This window comes from Coregonus clupeaformis, unplaced genomic scaffold (assembly GCF_020615455.1).
Source record: "Coregonus clupeaformis isolate EN_2021a unplaced genomic scaffold, ASM2061545v1 scaf0048, whole genome shotgun sequence".
NCBI lineage: Eukaryota > Metazoa > Chordata > Actinopteri > Salmoniformes > Salmonidae > Coregonus > Coregonus clupeaformis.
The window spans coordinates 146,603-164,420 of record NW_025533503.1 but is presented as its reverse complement, the minus strand read 5'-3'; the positions used below and the strand labels follow the sequence as shown (position 1 = coordinate 164,420).

At 41.7% G+C, this 17,818-nt stretch overlaps 1 protein-coding gene across 1 annotated transcript in view; it reads right to left on the bottom strand.

Moving 5' to 3' along the window:
* LOC123483233 (tripartite motif-containing protein 16-like) overlaps positions 1 to 17,818 on the bottom strand; it is a 29,167-nt gene that overhangs the window by 506 nt on the left and 10,843 nt on the right. The window contains exons 3-6 of the mRNA XM_045212758.1: positions 10,676 to 10,909; positions 10,412 to 10,571; positions 10,026 to 10,085; positions 9,290 to 9,789 (exon numbers count right to left, since the gene is read on the bottom strand). Coding sequence (XP_045068693.1) covers positions 9,290 to 9,789; positions 10,026 to 10,085; positions 10,412 to 10,571; positions 10,676 to 10,909 — 954 coding nt within the window. The remainder of the gene's footprint in view (positions 1 to 9,289; positions 9,790 to 10,025; positions 10,086 to 10,411; positions 10,572 to 10,675; positions 10,910 to 17,818) is intronic.

Sequence of the window (17,818 nt, the reverse complement as noted above, 5' to 3'; positions counted from 1 at the left end):
CTGTGTGCTTAGGGTTGTTGTCTTGTTGGAAGTTGAACCTTCGCCCCAGTCTGAGATCCTGAGCGCTCTGAAGCAGGTTTTCATCAAGGATCACTCTGTACTTTGCTCTGTTCATTTTTCCCTCGATCCTGGCTATTCTCCCAGTCCGTGCCTCTGAAAAACATCCCCACAGCCTGATGCTGCCAACACCATGCTTCACCATAGGGATGGTGCCATGTTTTCTACAGACGTGACGCTTGGCATTCAGGCCAAAGAGTTCAATCTTGGTTTCATCAGACCAGAGAATCTTATTTCTCATGGTCTGAGAGTACTTTAGGATCCTTTTGGCAAACTCCAAGCGGGCTGTCATTTGTCTTTTACTGAGGAGTGGCTTCCGTCTGGCCACTCTACCATAAAGGCCTAATTGGTGGAGTGCTGCAGAGGTGGTTGTCCTTCTGGAAGTTTCTCCCATCTCCACAGAGGAACTCTGGAGCTCTGTCAGAGTTACCATCAGGTTCTTGGTCACTTCCCTGACCAAGGCCCCAGACAGTTTGGTTGCATGAATAACCCAATATGTTGGGTTGTTAGTATTAACAGAACACGGGTTAATTTAACCATCAGTTGGGTATTTTTTACTCTCATGCTTGGTTGACCTAGCAACTGGGTCTGTTTTAATGTCATGCTTGGTTGACCTAGCAACTGGGTCTGTTTTAATGTCATGCTTGGTTGACCTAGCAACTGGGTCTGTTTTAATGTCATGCTTGGTTGACCTAGCAACTGGGTCTGTTTTAATGTCATGCTTGGTTGACCTAGCAACTGGGTCTGTTCTAATGTCATGCTTGGTTGACCTAGCAACTGGGTCTGTTTTAATGTCATGCTTGGTTGACCTAGCAACTGGGTCTGTTTTAATGTCATGCTTGGTTGCCCTAGCAACTGGGTCTGTTTTAATGTCATCCTTACTGTAGGTTATTTTAAGGCGTTTACATACTGTAAACTCAATGTTTCCTTATTAAATTCTTCTATAATATGTAGAGTATTTATTACATATTATAATAAGGTATACCACTGTATCATAGCCCAACAATGAGACATACGTGGACTTTTAGGAACTCTATAGGCATAATTGAAGCTACAGAAATGTCAATGTTCAACCTTAACATGTGCTAACTACGCAACAGACCAGATGAACAGGAATTATATTTACTCTCATGGGTGGCTAAAAATAACTATCTGAAAGCCACACCCCTACTAAACTATGCCTACAGTCTTCTGATCTGACCTGCTGGGTCATATCTCAATAACCAAGCAACAATAACTCAACACCCAGCATCCATAACCCAGCAGTTTTTTAAGAAAACAACCCAACTAAGTTACCCAACGCCTGCAACCCAACATTTGGGTCAACCAAACAACCCAGTATTTTTTAGAGTGTGGGGAAAGGTGTAGACACCTTTCAGATCATCCTGATCCCAGCTTTCTTTAATACAGCCCATACAGTAGCTGTGTCCACAGGCAGTAGTCACCGGATCCTTCAGTGGATCCAGACAGACGGAGCAGCAGAACAGTTCTAGATTGTCAGCCATTTTAGTGCTTTCACCTGAAGGTTGAGCAACAGGGTGTCAAAGATGACTTTCTGTTTCATGGAACTCTACACCAGAGGACAGGGAGTGGCTTCCTCTTGACTGTGTACTCTGTATCTACAGGTTTTTGGGGGATGGAAGTAAAGCTAAGAAGATGACGTTGCATACAGCTGTGTCCACAGGGAATAGTAACTAGATCCTTTGGTAAATCCAGACAGCAGAGTGGATATTTTTAAAAGGGCCTCTGCAATGTCCATACAACAAACTGCACAGCAGAGTATCAGAGATAACTTTAATTTATTTGAAAGTCTGAGTGGTGGGGGAGGCCTTTTAGATCTGTTTGGAGACGTTAGTCCTGGATGGATGCACTGAGGTATATAGGGATGGAAGCCATAGTGACGTGTAACCAAATATAAGGTTGTGGTAAAACATTACAACGTTTTAAAGGTTCCATAAATGTACAGTGACCTATTCAGAAGCCACAGTGGTGAATGATGAAAATGTAAAATCAAAAGTTTTATTTCATTTTCAGTCATGTAAAATGATCATAAATTGTAAAGAAACATGTGGATGCAGTGGGGTGCAAATACCTCTGTAAAATTAATTAAGCGAGAAATGGAGGTGGAAACGGCTTTATGCACAAATATTGATAAAATAACCATCATATTGAAGTAAACTTGGGAGTCACACGATGATATGTGGTGTGGTCCTCCCACTACGACTCAGGAAACCATGCAGTTTATTATGCTACAGATGAAATAAGTTGTGCTGAACTTCACAGGGTGGTGAAAGTTCACAGTGAAGAGCTTGATGCTCCTTTCCAATAAATATCGAGGGTATTTTTGTCCATAATAATGTCATCATGTAGGTAGCCTTTCCAGAGTGGGCACGTTCACTATATAATGCCCCCAAAACATCTGACAAAACCATCGGTAGAGTTGGAAATGGGATGGAAACCCATTTAACAGAACGTTTTTAACCGGTACATGGGAATTTAACTGCAAAAATATATTAGTATTTTCTAAAATATATATTTGTATGTGCATTACGTCATCACGTGGTCCTCTGTAGCTCGGCTGGTAGAGCACGACGCTTGTAATGCCAAGGTAGTGGGTTCGATCCCCGGGACCACCCATACACAAAAAAAATGTATGCACTTGTATTGTAAATAAGAACATAATATGTTTAAGTGGCTCCAAAATTACACAATACATTATTTACCATTCAATTCTATTGGGCACAATATCATCTGAAACACAACCGAAACACACTGCAAATGCATCCAACAAGAGTCCCAAGCTTGATGTAGTCATAGTCTGCTAGGAATATGGGACCAAATACTAAAATTTTGACAAAGTGTAATACACTATAAGTGAATTTGTCCAAATACTTATGACACCTACAAATGGAGGGCCTAGATAAATACAGTATATTTATTTCTAAACAATAAAACAGACATGAACGAAAATAGCTTCAAATAAAAGGTGACATTCTGTACTGTCGCCTCATATAGAACATTTAATATCACATCTAAAATGATGGAGTATAGAGCCAAATTCATAGTTGAATAAATTCAAAAACCAAGGGTGGGTCAAAATTATTCAATAAAACAACTTGGCCATGAAGAAGTTTCAGTAGATTAGGAACTGCTTCCTATAAAGCTATGTGGAGTATAATGTAGCTGGACATTGTAAAGTCTGCTTCCTATAAAGTTATGTGGAGTATAATGTAGATGGACATTGTAAAGTCTGCTTCCTATAAAGCTATGTGGAATTTAATGTAGCTGGACATTGTAAAGTCTGCTTCCTATAAAGCTATGTGGTGTATAATGTAGCTGGACATTGTAAAGTCTGCTTCCTATAAAGCTATGTGGAGTATAATGTAGCTGGACATTGTAAAGTCTGCTTCCTATAAAGCTATGTGGAGTATAATGTAGCTGGACATTGTCAAGTCATACACACAGTTATATTACTTCTTATTGACATTCAACCTTGGAATGGAAATATAAGAAATTAATGTACAAACATTTATAAAACAAATCCTGCAACAAAGGACCAGGTGTGAATGTTCTGGGGGGTCTAAGTCTACCCCTAACCAGTTTGAATACAATGTTTGATTTCACCCCCAGACCCCAAAACACACCCCATTCAAAACAGTTTCAACAGCCCCCCACCCGATGCAACTCAATATTAAAGAAGGCATACAGTCAGTGTACAGCCCAATGCACTACCCCCAGGATCACAACAAGCCCCTCACACCTGGGGCCACACACACACAATGTGAATGGAAATATATTATTATATTTTTATATATTACAATCACAAGAAAGGGTGTTGGTTATTTTAGTTTCTTGGACATGTCCTAACTTTAGAAAGAAGCATGTTTGGTCTTGTTTGAATCAGCCCAATTCTCTAGTTATAAATAAAATAACCATGATTGGCAGAATGTTTAATTCACATCTCTGGCTATTAATAGATTGTGGAACAATGAAAAATAGGGAATAATATTCCCAACACACCCACCTCACAGTTCCTACACAGACCCTGAGGCACCATGCAGGGCTGACACCAGAGGAGGCTGGTGGAAGGAGCTATAGGAGGACGGGCTCATTGATACGTTCCATTGATTCCATTCCAGCCATTACAATGAGCCCGTCCTCCTATAGCTCCTCCCACCAGACTCCACTGCCTGACAACCATTCTATTGTCTTGAGGACTTTACAACCATTTGGTCTGATCAAAGACCAGGACACCCTTTCAAATAGATACATCCTCTCAGCCTTGATGACTAAACTAATCAAAGACTAACACACACACACACACCACAGTAATCTGATCATGGTGACTCCACAGTAATAACATATATAACTCATAAGTCACCAGGTGTGATTTACCTTTTGACAGATGAAACGCTACATCAACTACTAATGACTTATGGGAGGAAGTGTGCATTTCACATATTAAGATATAATACAAGGATACTTCCTTTGTGTGTTGCACTTAGTCAATTGAAAATGTGCTTAAAGTTTTGAAAAAACAGCCTTTTTGATGATCTGTTTTGAGTTTTGTATTAAGAGTTGTGAAATTTTACCACATACTTGTGAAAATAGTACAAAAGTGATTATAAAATCTATAATACATGGATACTTCCTTAAATGTACTTATTTTGTGTTATGCAATTATGTTATTGAAACAGAATAAGTCCAGGGGCGGCCTGTTCAATAGGGCGATATGGGCGACGCACTGCCAAACGGGAAAAGGAAGGGATTTTTTTTCTAATCAATTATATCACGGCAACAGTAGTTATCAGTGTTGTAATCTATACGTCTGATCTGCCACAGTGCCACACTGCCACTAAATGTCGAATCAGGCTAAAGTCGTGCTTCAAATGGCTCCCCCCCCTTTTGGGGCGATTTCAGTCAGGTTGAAAATCGCCCAGAAGTCTGTCATAGACTCCCATGTAAAATCTATTTTTTTCAAATTTCAGAGCCTTCAATACAATCCTCAATGGGTGTCTGTGGGCTTGCACTTACGCCGCTTTCGTCATACGTTACGTAACCATGAACGTAACTGAGAAAAGAGTGGATTGTTTGAAAGAAGTTCCTTTTGTCGCGAACAAATTAAGATAAATTGGCAACGAAACAATTAGGACCTCCCAGACCAAATTTAATAATTCAACAGGTTTCTACTAAAGGCGGAAAGTCCTACACCCGAGGATTTTCCAAAAATTGGTACTGAACGAAAAAGACATTGCCACTCACTCAACTGGATGACGAGGGATACAGGCTAGCTGTCCGCGCCACAACGATGAGGTTAGTGTTGATAATCACAAGTTTACTGGAGAACCAACTGAGACCAAGTAGAGACTTTGGACAGGGTGGATATGGTGTAATAAAGGCAGTTTATTCAGAGGTAAATATATCTGGAATCGCGTTCACGGACCCGTTCGTCAAACTCTTAGGGAGCTATAAATTAAGCCCCTATTACTTACCATATCAGATAAGAGAAATTGCTGCAGCTACATATATTTTACATCCTGGCCCTACATAGTTCACTATTTGCATCACTTACCAAAATATTACATGTGGTCATATATGCTTGGAAAGTGGAGATGCCATACAACGTCAAAAAAGTAAACATTGCTGGAGACACATTGCCGTTTTGGAGAAGACATCGCGTTTGCTTGAAGAGATTTGTTGTGGCAAACGAACTTGGGCTGGGAATTGCCAGGAACCTCACGATAAGATATATGCATCAGCATTGCGAGTCTCATGATTCTATACGTGATTGCGATTCGATACTGTGATTTTATTGCGCACCATATGTCTGTTGCAGAGGGATCAAGCCATGAGAACGAGTTTTGATCAGTCATGGAAATAAAAGTGCTGAAAACAAATTGGCTCCCAATGTGAAAAGATTGAGAACAAGCTATGAAGGAACAATAATGGTGTTTTGGTGCAGGTACAGCCAACTAGCGCTAAAATATTGCGATATTGTCAATACAGTATATCGTAAAGTATCACTATGTAACTTCGATTTCTTTCACCCCAATCCCTCAAATTAACGGTAAATAACTGAATTGTTTGCCCCACATTTAGCTAAGATGATTAGCTAGCCAGCTAAAATGTTTTATTTAGTTAGCAGTCGCATCTACAATAGTTTACTGTCAATAACATGTCTCCAAAAATGACGTGGTGTCTCCAATTGTGTTGACATTTTACAATTGCAATGCGCATCCATGAGTATCCACTTTCTGTAGCTCAGCTGGTAGAGCATGGTGCTTGTAACGCCAAGGTATTGGGTTCGATCCCGGACCACCCATACACAAAAATGTATGCACGCATGACTGTAAGTCGCTTTGGATAAAAGCGTCTGCTAAATGGCATATTATTTTATTATTATTATCTGAAGAGTGCCCCAAACATTGTGTGCAGACATTTTATGCAATAAATGAAGTAGGTTCAATCTAGTAGTTCTGATCTTCTGATTGGTCCTGATGAGTTGGGCGAGGTCCCCTCCAGGCTACTGTCACTGTTGCATTGGCTCTGAGTCGGGTTCTCTGTCTTCAAATGTTCAGCCTAAGAGAGGGATTTTGTGTGTGTGTGTGTGTGTGTGTTTAACAGTGATGATGTGTGTGTGTGTGTGTGTTTGTGTGTGTGTGTGTCCTCAGAGCAAGAACTCGTGAGTTGGAAGAACTGAGAGGCCTATGGCGTGGGTGTTGTCCTTGGCCACCTGCTGACAAGGCTGACAAGATAGGACCCTTTTGTCCATTGTTGTTGGATAGGAACAGAACTTATAACCAGCTCCTGACCTAAATAGATCTTAGCACAACATTTTACTCAACATATCATATTCCATATTCAGTATAACAAATATATTTACTACGACATTAGCAAGAACCGCCACATCCTCAGCCGGCTAATCCAGTGTGTGAAGTTTTGCGGAGTGTTTGAGTTAGCTTTGCGAGGCAAAGATGAAACTGAGGGCTCCACCAACCCTGGTAAGCCAACACTTTTGAGATCAGTCAATAAATGCTTCTGGTATTGACTTATATGCTGCCCCTGTCTTCATGTTGTTGCTGGACATATCTTTTTTTAAATGTGTGTAGGTCACCTAAATCATCAGAAAAATTGCCCCTCCTGAGAATTTTTTCAGGAGCCGCCACTGAATAAGTCTAATGAGAGAATAAATAAGTCTTGTCCAACCATTACCTCTCTCCTCTTTCACATCCCTCTATTATCACTCCATGGGTGTGTCCCAATAATCTCTCCTTCCTCCTGAAGTGTAGCATTCCTTCACTACTCCTCTCAAATGTAAAAGCATTGGATTGGTGTTGGCATGGGGTAGAGGGAGTTTACATATACCAGTCATTTCCTTTTAAATCCATGAAGGGAAGTGGATAAGTTCAAACTTAGAAAGGAGATAATAGTTCCACCCCCCATGTGTCCTGATAACTACAGGAATGGAACCATATTGAGGTTGTCTGCTTTCTATACGGTTTGAGGGGAGAGAGAGAGAGAGAGAGAGAGAGAGAGAGAGAGAGAGAGAGAGAGAGAGAGACAGAGAGAGAGAGAGAGAGAGAGAGCGAGAGAGACAGAGGAGATCAGGTAAAGTTCTGGAGATGAGGGAATATGTGTGCAGAAAGAAACCCTCCAGTATGGTTAACCCCAGTTAGGCCCAGTATGGACTATCAATACAAGTGACCATTTAGAATGTGACCCAGTTCAATGGGTCTTAACAGAACTGGGGGATGTCAGCCATGAAGTTGTCTAAACACAACTGGAATATAATTTGTTTGTGATTCATTGTTAATGGATTTTCCATTAGGAACACAGGGGGAAAACCTAACACAACAACACACATAACACACAACCAATAAAAACAAAGGGGAAGCAAACCACTAAAGCATTACCATATTGTCATTTTCTAACGACAGGGAGAAAACATGTAAAATCTAGAAGACTACTTTAGATCTGGTCAAAAGAAGCCTAGTGCACTATGGAGGGAACAGGGGAGAGATTTGGGACAGAGACAGTAACTCCTGTATGGAAATCTTCATTCTATTGACAGTGAGCAAATCTCCACCCTATTCCCTATGTAGTGCACTACTTTAGATCTGGTCAGAAGTAGCCTAGTGCACTACGTAGGGAACAGGGTGTCATTTGGGCCAGAGTCAGTAACTCCCCTGGGTATGAATTCTCTCTCTATCTTATCTGTCTTCTATATTATGTTCTACTCTCCTCCTCTCTTCTCTCCTCTATTCACTCTATTCTATCATCCACACCACATGCCAGCTTCAACACAATCCATTTACAAGTTAAAGACACACCTTGGAATAAATAGCAAAGGAAAACTACTACTAGATGTATTTCTTATTTCCCATCACCATGAATCATATTTAATAACTGAACAGTAGCAGACCTAACTTAATCTGTTCCTGACTCTGGGTAGTGGATTAAAAAGTCCATCAATCTCCAATGATATTAAAGTACAATTCTGAACATTACTGATATACTGAGTGGCAAGTCAAGATAGCTGATGTTTTTATTGTTTGGTTAATAGCACCACCTGCTGGACAGGTTTAATGTTGCTTGACTGAGCAGTATGGGAGAAAAAAAGATGCCAAATTTAGGGCCAGTTTCCCGGACATCTCCATTAAACATGCTTTTTAGTCTAGGACTAGGCTTCATCTGTGTCCTGGAAACCGGCCCATATAGTTCAATTAGCAAGTAAGTAACACTACCTGTTCCATGATACTGAGGAAAATGACATTGAGACAGAGAACCAATTGAGAAAACATTTCAATGGTTCTGAATGACAACCAACATACATTAACAGCATACATCATGATTAATGTAAATGTATAAGATTAAAACGTTGCACTTACAAATAATATGAATGCATTGAATTGTAATTCATAACATCTTCTGAAGATCAAATCAATCAAATCATTGTACATAAAAACAGAGCAGAATGAATCATCACATCTGGGGACCATCACCACCAGCATGACTAGTATCTATGTGGACCCTACTACAGTTTAACCAGCTCAGCTATAGACTACACCAGCATGACTAGTATCTATGTGGACCCTACTACAGTTTAACCAGCTCAGCTATAGATTACACCAGCATGACTAGTATCTATGTGGACCCTACTACAGTTTAACCAGCTCAGCTATAGACTACAGCAGCATGACTAGTATCTATGTGGACCCTACTACTGTTTAACCAGCTCAGCAGTACCATAGAGATAAAACCCAGGATAGAGGGGCTGAGTGAATGTTGTCTGGACTCTGTGGAGGAGGGTCATTGTGTCAGAGACACTGTAGAAGGACAGAGTACCTGCCTTGTGATCCAGGTCCACTCCTACTCTGGAGGACTGAGGGCCTGATACTTTAGTCCCAACATCATTGTGTCTGAACCAATAACCACCACTATAACACTCTAAACTCCAGGACTTGTTATTCTCTCCAAATCCACCATCTGTCTCTGTTCTGCTGATGTCTTTATATGAGACTGCTGTATAAACACAAAGCCCACTCCACTCCACCTCCCAGTAACAGCGTCCAGACAGACCCTCTCTACACAGAACCATCAAGTAGTTTGTGAATCTGTCTGGATGAACAGGATATGGTTGGACTTGGCCTGTACGTGTCACCTTTCTGTTCCCTTCAGACAGAGAGAGGCGTGTGCCTGCTGTGTTTGGGTCCAGTGTGAGCTGACAGTAATCTGGGAGAAGAGCAGAGCAGAGACCAATGAGGGGAGTTAGAACAATAAGTTCAGTCAGATTCTGTATCTACCCTGTCTTTCATTAGAGCACAGCAGAGATCAAATCAGAGAAATATGAGGAGTCAGATAGATACCCATTCTTTGATTAGATCTACTATTGCTATATATTTCTAGAGGGATTGTTAGGAGTGTCAGTAAAAAGAGACTGTTAGTTACTTCAGAATAAAGAGACTCACATTGTAAGAACTGTTCTCGGGTCTTGGGCTCTGGAGGCAGTACAACATCCACTATATTCACTACAGACACACAAACACATTCACAGAGAGAGGGAATGTTATCATCACACCATATTCCACATGTATATGGGCGGCAGGTAGCTTAGTGGGTAAGAGCGTTGTGCCAGTAACCGAAAGGTCGCTGGTTCTAATCCCTGAGCCGACTAGGTGAAAAATCTGTCGATGTGCCCTTGAGCAAGGCACTTAACCCTAATTGCTCCTGTAAGTCGCTCTGGATAAGAGCGTCTGCTAAATGACCAAAAATAAAAAATAAATAAATAAATAAATATGACTAGTAGGGAACTTTCAATGGTCTAAAGTTGATGTTCTTATTATTTTCAACACACCTGTAGTGGAGATCTTGGTCCATTCTCCTTTAAGGACGTCTTCTAGTTTCTCTCTCAGTTCAGACACAGTCTTACTCACATCTCCAAAGTACTGAAGAGGACGGACAACGATGCTGGGTAAGTCTGAAGATACACTGGTACTGGAGAGAGACTGATAACTCTGGAGAGAGAGAGAGAGGGAGAGAGAGAGAGAGTGAGAGGGAGCAGAACCAAATGATTGAGAGTTTTAATTTCATATCACATGTATCAAGGCAGTTGAGTTACCTGGAGGAAATTGATGTGATCCTCTGTGTGTGAGAGCTGCTCCAGCTCAGTGCTTCTCTTCCTCAGCTCAGCTATCTCCTGCTCCAGTTGCTCCAGGAGTCCTTCAGCTTGACTCACTTGAGCCTTCTCTTGGGCTCTGATCAGCTCCTTCACCTCAGAGCGCCTTCTCTCAATGGAGCGGATCAGCTCAGTAAAGATCTTATCACTGTCCACCACTGCTGCCTGTGCAGAGCTCTGTTAAGAGAGAGAGAGAGAGAGAGAGAATTGTCTTACTTTAATGAGCCATCCTCATTACACTAACACCCCCACTCCTAAAAGCACATTGCGTGCCACCACAACCTCCACACAATCACATTATCCAGTACCCAACACCACAGTACAATACACCATCCAGCACCACATTCCAACCGTCCATCCAACCCCTCCTCTCCAGCCGTACAGACAGCCCCCCTGAGCCCCCATACCTCCTGAAACATCTCCACACTGTTGATCATTTTGTACAACTCAAACTCAACCCTAAGGCGTCAACAGTAATGGCATTACCCTGGCAACACAGAAAAACATGATGAACAGTCTGTCATTGCAGAAAACGGACACCCCTCCCCAACTCCCAGGTCAACCCGAGCCAACCAGCTATTGGTGTCCAGGGCTCCATGTAATACCCTCCACTGGAGGACCCCTGACCTTTCCAGCACTGGGAGCTTATAGAGCCCCTCCACCTATACCCTGCCATGCTCTCAGCCCCCACAACCCCCTGCCACTGATGCCCCTTCACTCCCGCTAAGCTCCTGATGTGTCTAACCTTGACACTGAGGGAGTACAGCACCTTACCCCCCACCTCCTCAAACTCCCCCAGGCTCAGAGTGTTAAAAGTCAGTGAGTCCTCCAGACTCTCCTGCCAGTCCCCAGTCTCTGCTGTCACTTGCAGTGGTGGAAACGGTGGTGGCCCCTCCTCAGGCAGCTCCAGCCCTCAGTACTTCAGCGTAGAAATCATATAAATAAAGAGACATACCTATATTTCCCCTAAAGGAAACAATGGGACAACCTCAGAGTTCCAGGAGTACATGTTTTTTTTTTTTTGACGTTTTAACTACAAGCAATACGTTGCCCAAATTTACATCATTACTCCCCCTCACAGGAAAACTCCTGCCTGAGCTTTTTACTGTCCCTTTCCACACTGCTAACGCAAGAGGAAGGACTGAAAACACATTACTGTGAAGTAATATAATGATGAGTCATGTTTATTATTACCTGTTTTTATGGTCATGTTTTGAAATTATACTTCATTACTATAATGATTATCAATATGCCTGAACATTAATTCAGTCACCTCTGGTCGACAAAAACGTATTTTCCTAGTACATTCATTGTCAAATTCATCAACCAGCATCGAGCACTCTGCCTTCTCAAACAAGTAGTCAAATCAACAAGCCCCGACAAAAGCTTGAGCCGTCAGCGACAGTGTTAGATTAATTTGGATTTTAAGAATAATGACTAAAGGATTTCACCCCAAATACAGTATAAATGTTAGAATGATCATGTAGTGTCAACCCACTAATGGATGGGGTACTAAACATTCAAGGGTAAAGGAGAAGGCGGGAACTGTTTAAGAAAGCCACTTAAAGGTGGGAGGAGCATAGTGCCTTTGTTTGTCAAGAAGTATAAAACCAGTATGTTTGTGTATTTGGCGGCAGAGCGCTCTCCATGAATAAATATACCGATAATTACTTGGTGATTGTGGACCTTGAATCATTGATGATTAAAACCAGAGCTTTACAACCTCTGGTAATGATTCAAGCTTAGGTTGAATTAGAGATAGAAATTCACATGACAGATTGGTCCTTCTGAGCGGAGCTTAAGTACGTCTTTATCGTTCTAAGGACACCGAATCCGTGCACGGCCGGGTGATTGCATTCGTGGAGAATAGTCCTGGCCTTCGTCGTTAAGGTTATAAACAGGCCGGTGATTACTCTTTATGAACGATAAAGACGTTAACGAGTTTGAAAAATTATTTGAATCCAAACTACAAGGAAAAGGTCAGTGGTTTTATTCATGGATTTTGGTGAAATGATTTGAACTTGTATAAGAATAGGAATTATTGTGAAGGGCAGACAGGTTACCAAAATCTCAAAGAAGGTAATAATTATTACGACAGGGAGGGTCCGCAATTGATCCTAGGTAAATAGCTATTACAAAAATAAACTAGTCCGAAATGACATGAAGTGAATTGCAATCACAAATGTAAACTAGTTAATATCAGGGAGGGTCCGCAATTGATCCTAGGTAAATAGCTATTACAAAAATAAACTAGTCCAAAATGACATTAAGTGAATTGCAATCACAAATGTAAACTAGTTAATATCAGGGAGGGTCCGCAATTGATCCTAGGTAAATAGCTATTACAAAAATAAACTAGTCCGAAATGACAAGGAGTGAATTGCAATCACAAATGTAAACTAGTTAATATTGTCATTGTACGAATTGCAATGTTCAGTATAAACAGGGAAATAATTATCATCGTGTGAGATGGATGTGTCGGGAGTAACATGTGCGACTGGGCATTTGCTAGAACTTTGCAAACAAGTTTGGCAGATGATAAGGTCATATATCTGTGAGACTTAATCCATCGGGAGACGTGATCATTATTTCAAGGAAGGAGAAAAAAATAGGTCGCGTGAGAAAAATTGGGTAACTTACTCTTTTCATGAAACCGGAGTTTTAAATAGAAACTCTGGGTTAGGGGTTAAATAATTGTAAATGGTTAATTACAAAAGCAAGAGGCGCACTAAGATATTAGCTCCTACTAAAATAATTTGGGAGTGAATTATTTAAAAAACAAAAAGGGGGGGATTTCTTATTGTTCCACCATGGGAAAGACATCTTCTAAAGAGATCGAAGAAATATGTTTTATGGATCCATTTGGGAGAAGAGGTATGGATTTATTGGGCATCTCGATGTTGCAAAGTTAGAAAATATGATTACGCAAATCCATATCAACTGTGGAGCAAATTTTTTAAAAACAGCGAAAGGAGGGGCTGGAGACAGCGAGTGTGTTTTTTTAAGCGCGAAAATGCTTTAACGGGAACAAAGGAATATTTAACCATCGTGACTGCATGGGTAAAGAAAAGGAGGAGGACAGTCAATTTTTTTGGTTCAACGGGTAAAATGGTTGAAAAAATAATTTGTGTCAATGAAGAATTGGCTGAAAACACCACAAAGCGATTAACATTTAAGTCATTTAGCAGACGCTCTTATCCAGAGCGACTTACAGTTAGTGAATACATCTTTTTTTTTTTATACTGGCCCCCCGTGGGAATCAAACCCACAACCCTGGCGTTGCAAACGCAATGCTCTATCAACTGAGCTACATCCCTGACGGCCATTCCCTCCCCTACCCTGGACGAATTGTGCGCCGCCCATGAGTCTCCCAGTCGCGGCCGGCTGCGACAGAGCCTGGATTCGAACCAGGATCTCTAGTGGCACAGTTTGCACTGCAATGCAGTGCCTTAGACCACTGCGCCACTCAGGAGACGTCTAACCTTGACTTGATTATTTGAGAGGTACCTATAAAATCCAACGGTAGGCGGCAGGTAGCTTAGTGGGTAAGAGCGTTGTGCCAGGAACCGAAAGGTTGCTGGTTCTAATCCCCGAACCGACTAGGTGAAAAAATCTGTCGATGTTTCCTTTAGCAAGGCACTTAACCCTAATTGCTCATGTAAGTCGCTCTGGAGCGTCTGCAAAATCACTAAAATATAACTAAATGTAAGTGCATGTGTATGAACTTTCGCACTCAAACGTAGACGTACGTAATGAGTGAGAAAGTAGAGAATATTTGCATTTTTGGTCATTTGGCAGACGCTCTGGTCCGGAGCGACTTGAAAAACCAATAGAGAGTTGCATTGAACTATTCTGTCGTGTTGGGCATTTGAATGGCATAAGGTGAAATATGTGTGTATGAGGGAATTCAACGGCGGGTATAAATGATAACCGGATACTACTTAGTATTTGGTTGGTTAAATGCTGAATAAAAGATTTGAGGCGTGGTTATGGGGTAACTAGGAAGACGCACTTATTCAATAGAGAATGGGTGGAGAGAGAGTTTTTTTTACGTGTATTAAAAGTTGCATGAGATAGGTCTATGAAAATATGTTACAAGTACGAATGGCATTATTTCCTAAGAAGGAAGATTGTAGGGAAGTTTCCCGCGCCTCCCCCATAATGTAGGAAGGAGCAGGAGAGGGGGGGTGAGAGACAGTAAATAAATTCAGATGGTAGGAATGTCATGTATGCTGATTAACGATATCAAGCATTTGTTTTATTGATTGGGGCCGAATCAGAGAGAACTGTTAAAGATATTGAATAGCGAACTGAAATGGGTTAGCGGGAAAATACAAATAGTTGGAAAATTAAAAAAACAATAATTTATTTTCGTTACAGGGAAGCGAGTTGCATTGGCTGTTGTGCTGGGGAAATAGCGCCAGCCTGTGGTGGGTTCGGATTTGATATAAAAAACTTTATATTTTAAACTAAAGTGATGGAATAGACTACAATTATAACATCAGAAAAATGACAATATAATTCGTAATAGTTATTATAATTATTATTGATAGTTACTGCAGTTATTATTATCCTGAGTGGTGCAGTGGTCTAAGGCACTGCATCGCAGGGCTAACTGTGCCACTAGAGATCCAGGTTCGGATCCAGGCTCTGTTGCAGCCGGCATCGACCGGGAGACTCATGGGCGGCGCACAATTGGCCCAGCGTCATCCAGGGTTGGGGGGAAAATGGCCGGCAGTAATGTAGCTCAGTTGATAGAGCATGGTGTTTGCAACGCCAGGGTTATGGGTTCAATTCACACGGGGGGGGGGGGGCCAGATAAAAAAATAAAATTAAAATGTATTCACTAACTGTAGGTCGCTCTGGATAGGAGCGTCTAATGGGTGACTAGAATGTAAATGTATTATCATTGATTCAGTAATGATAGAAGGGCAGAGTAAAGAGGCCAGTGAAGAGAACAAAGAGGGGGAAGGTTTACAACAGGAGGTAGTCAGGTTAAGGGTAAAATTGGATAGAGAGAAAGAGGCAGGAAAAGCTAGAGAGAGTAAACACAGAGAGTTTAAGAACAGGGAGTTAAAAAGATTAGAAAACTACAATAAGCCAGGGAAGAAAGAGTGGGTAGATGATGAGGAAGGGGGTGACCAGTACCCTTTGATAGCCTTGCCGAACCCAAGGGCTGGGGAGGAGCATGCACCAGACACACTGGATGCATATAGGGCATGGACACAGCGAGATGTAGTGAGAGCTGTAGAGGGTGTAGTGCACCCTAAGACAGGAATAGAGGGGTTCAGGAGGGATTTGGAGAGTCTAGCAGCAAGCTTTAAGTTAAACACAGGGGAAATTGAGAGGGCAGTCAGAACCCTAGTTGGGAAAGATTGGGCAGCTGTTCGGGGGCAGTGGGTTGCAGGGGATGCCAATGGAACAGTCCTACCATGGGCAGATGATGGGCAATATGTTGGGAAAATAACTGAATTGTGTAATAATTTAAGGGAACATTACCATCGACATGCTGACTTCTCCAAAGTACATGAATGTAAACAGGAAGACAGTGAGACCATCAGCCAATACTTAGAGAGACTGATAAATGTATTTAATGCAAATAGTGGGATACCTGAGCCTCCCCAAGGGCAGGGTAATGATACTCCGTACCATCAGCAGTTAAAAATAGCATTCCTTAGTGGAATGACACCAGAAATAAGCAGGAATATTAAGAGAACTTTAGTGGGATGGGGAACTACATCGTTAACCGAGGTCAGGAGATATGCAATCCATCATGAGCAGAATAGTAGACAGGATAGAGTAAGAAAGGAACAAAAGGGAGCAGAGTATTTAATGGCTACTCTAGGGGAGATAGCTGGTAGAGGTAGAACTCCAGAAGAGGGGTGAGCGAGGCTTCGCTCTTTCCTGCCCTATGGGAAAGGAAGTAGGTGCTTTAACTGTGACAAAGAAGGACACTTTGTAAGGGAGTGTGAGGGGCCGTGTAAATACTGTAACGAGCCAGGTCATAACTATCGCGGCTGCGGCAATAAAAGAAGAGGCAAACAAAATAATCGGGGGGGGAAAAGAGAAAGGGCCTACAAACACCCACCACCCAGTTCCGGTAGGGAGGAAGAGGAAGATGAGGCATGACTAGAGCAAGGGGAAGATAGTAAGACAGATAGTGAAGGAGAGGGGTCAGAGGATACCATTGATACGGGGTGTGAAGTGTTTGAATTGGAAACAATTGAATTGGCTCTGCAGCAAGAACAGAAACCATACCTCACCTTAACAATATTGGGGAAAAATATTAAATTATTGTGTGACACAGGGGCATGTTGGACAGCGATCTGTGTAGCCGACATACCCAAAGGAATTAGAATTAATGGGGAAAAATCATGGTACGCTCGGCCTCGGGCCATCAATTTATAGAGCGATTATCGGCCCCGGTGACTTTAAAACATGAAGATTCAGGGGGAGAGGTATGCATACCTGTACTTGTATCAAGCCTGTGTCCGGTCAATTTGCTAGGAAGGGATGCCATGACTCAGTTGAACGTACAGTGGGGCAAAAAAGTATTTAGTCAGCCACCAATTGTGCAAGTTCTCCCACTTAAAAAGATGAGAGAGGCCTGTAATTTTCATCATAGGTACACGTCAACTATGACAGACAAATTGAGAAAAAAAAATCCAGAAAATCCCATTGTAGGATTTTTAATGAATTTATTTGCAAATTATGGTGGAAAATAAGTATTTGGTCACCTACAAACAAGCAAGATTTCTGGCTCTCACAGACCTGTAACTTCTTCTTTAAGAGGCTCCTCTGTCCTCCACTCGTTACCTGTATTAATGGCACCTGTTAGAACTTGTTATCAGTATAAAAGACACCTGTCCACAACATCAAACAGTCACACTCCAAACTTCACAATGGCCAAGACCAAAGAGCTGTCAAAGGACACCAAAAACAAAATTGTAGACCTGCACCAGGCTGGGAAGACTGAATCTGCAACAGGTAAGCAGCTTGGTTTGAAGAAATCAACTGTGGGAGCAATTATTAGGAAATGGAAGACATACAAGACCACTGATAATCTCCCTCGATCTGGGGCTTCAT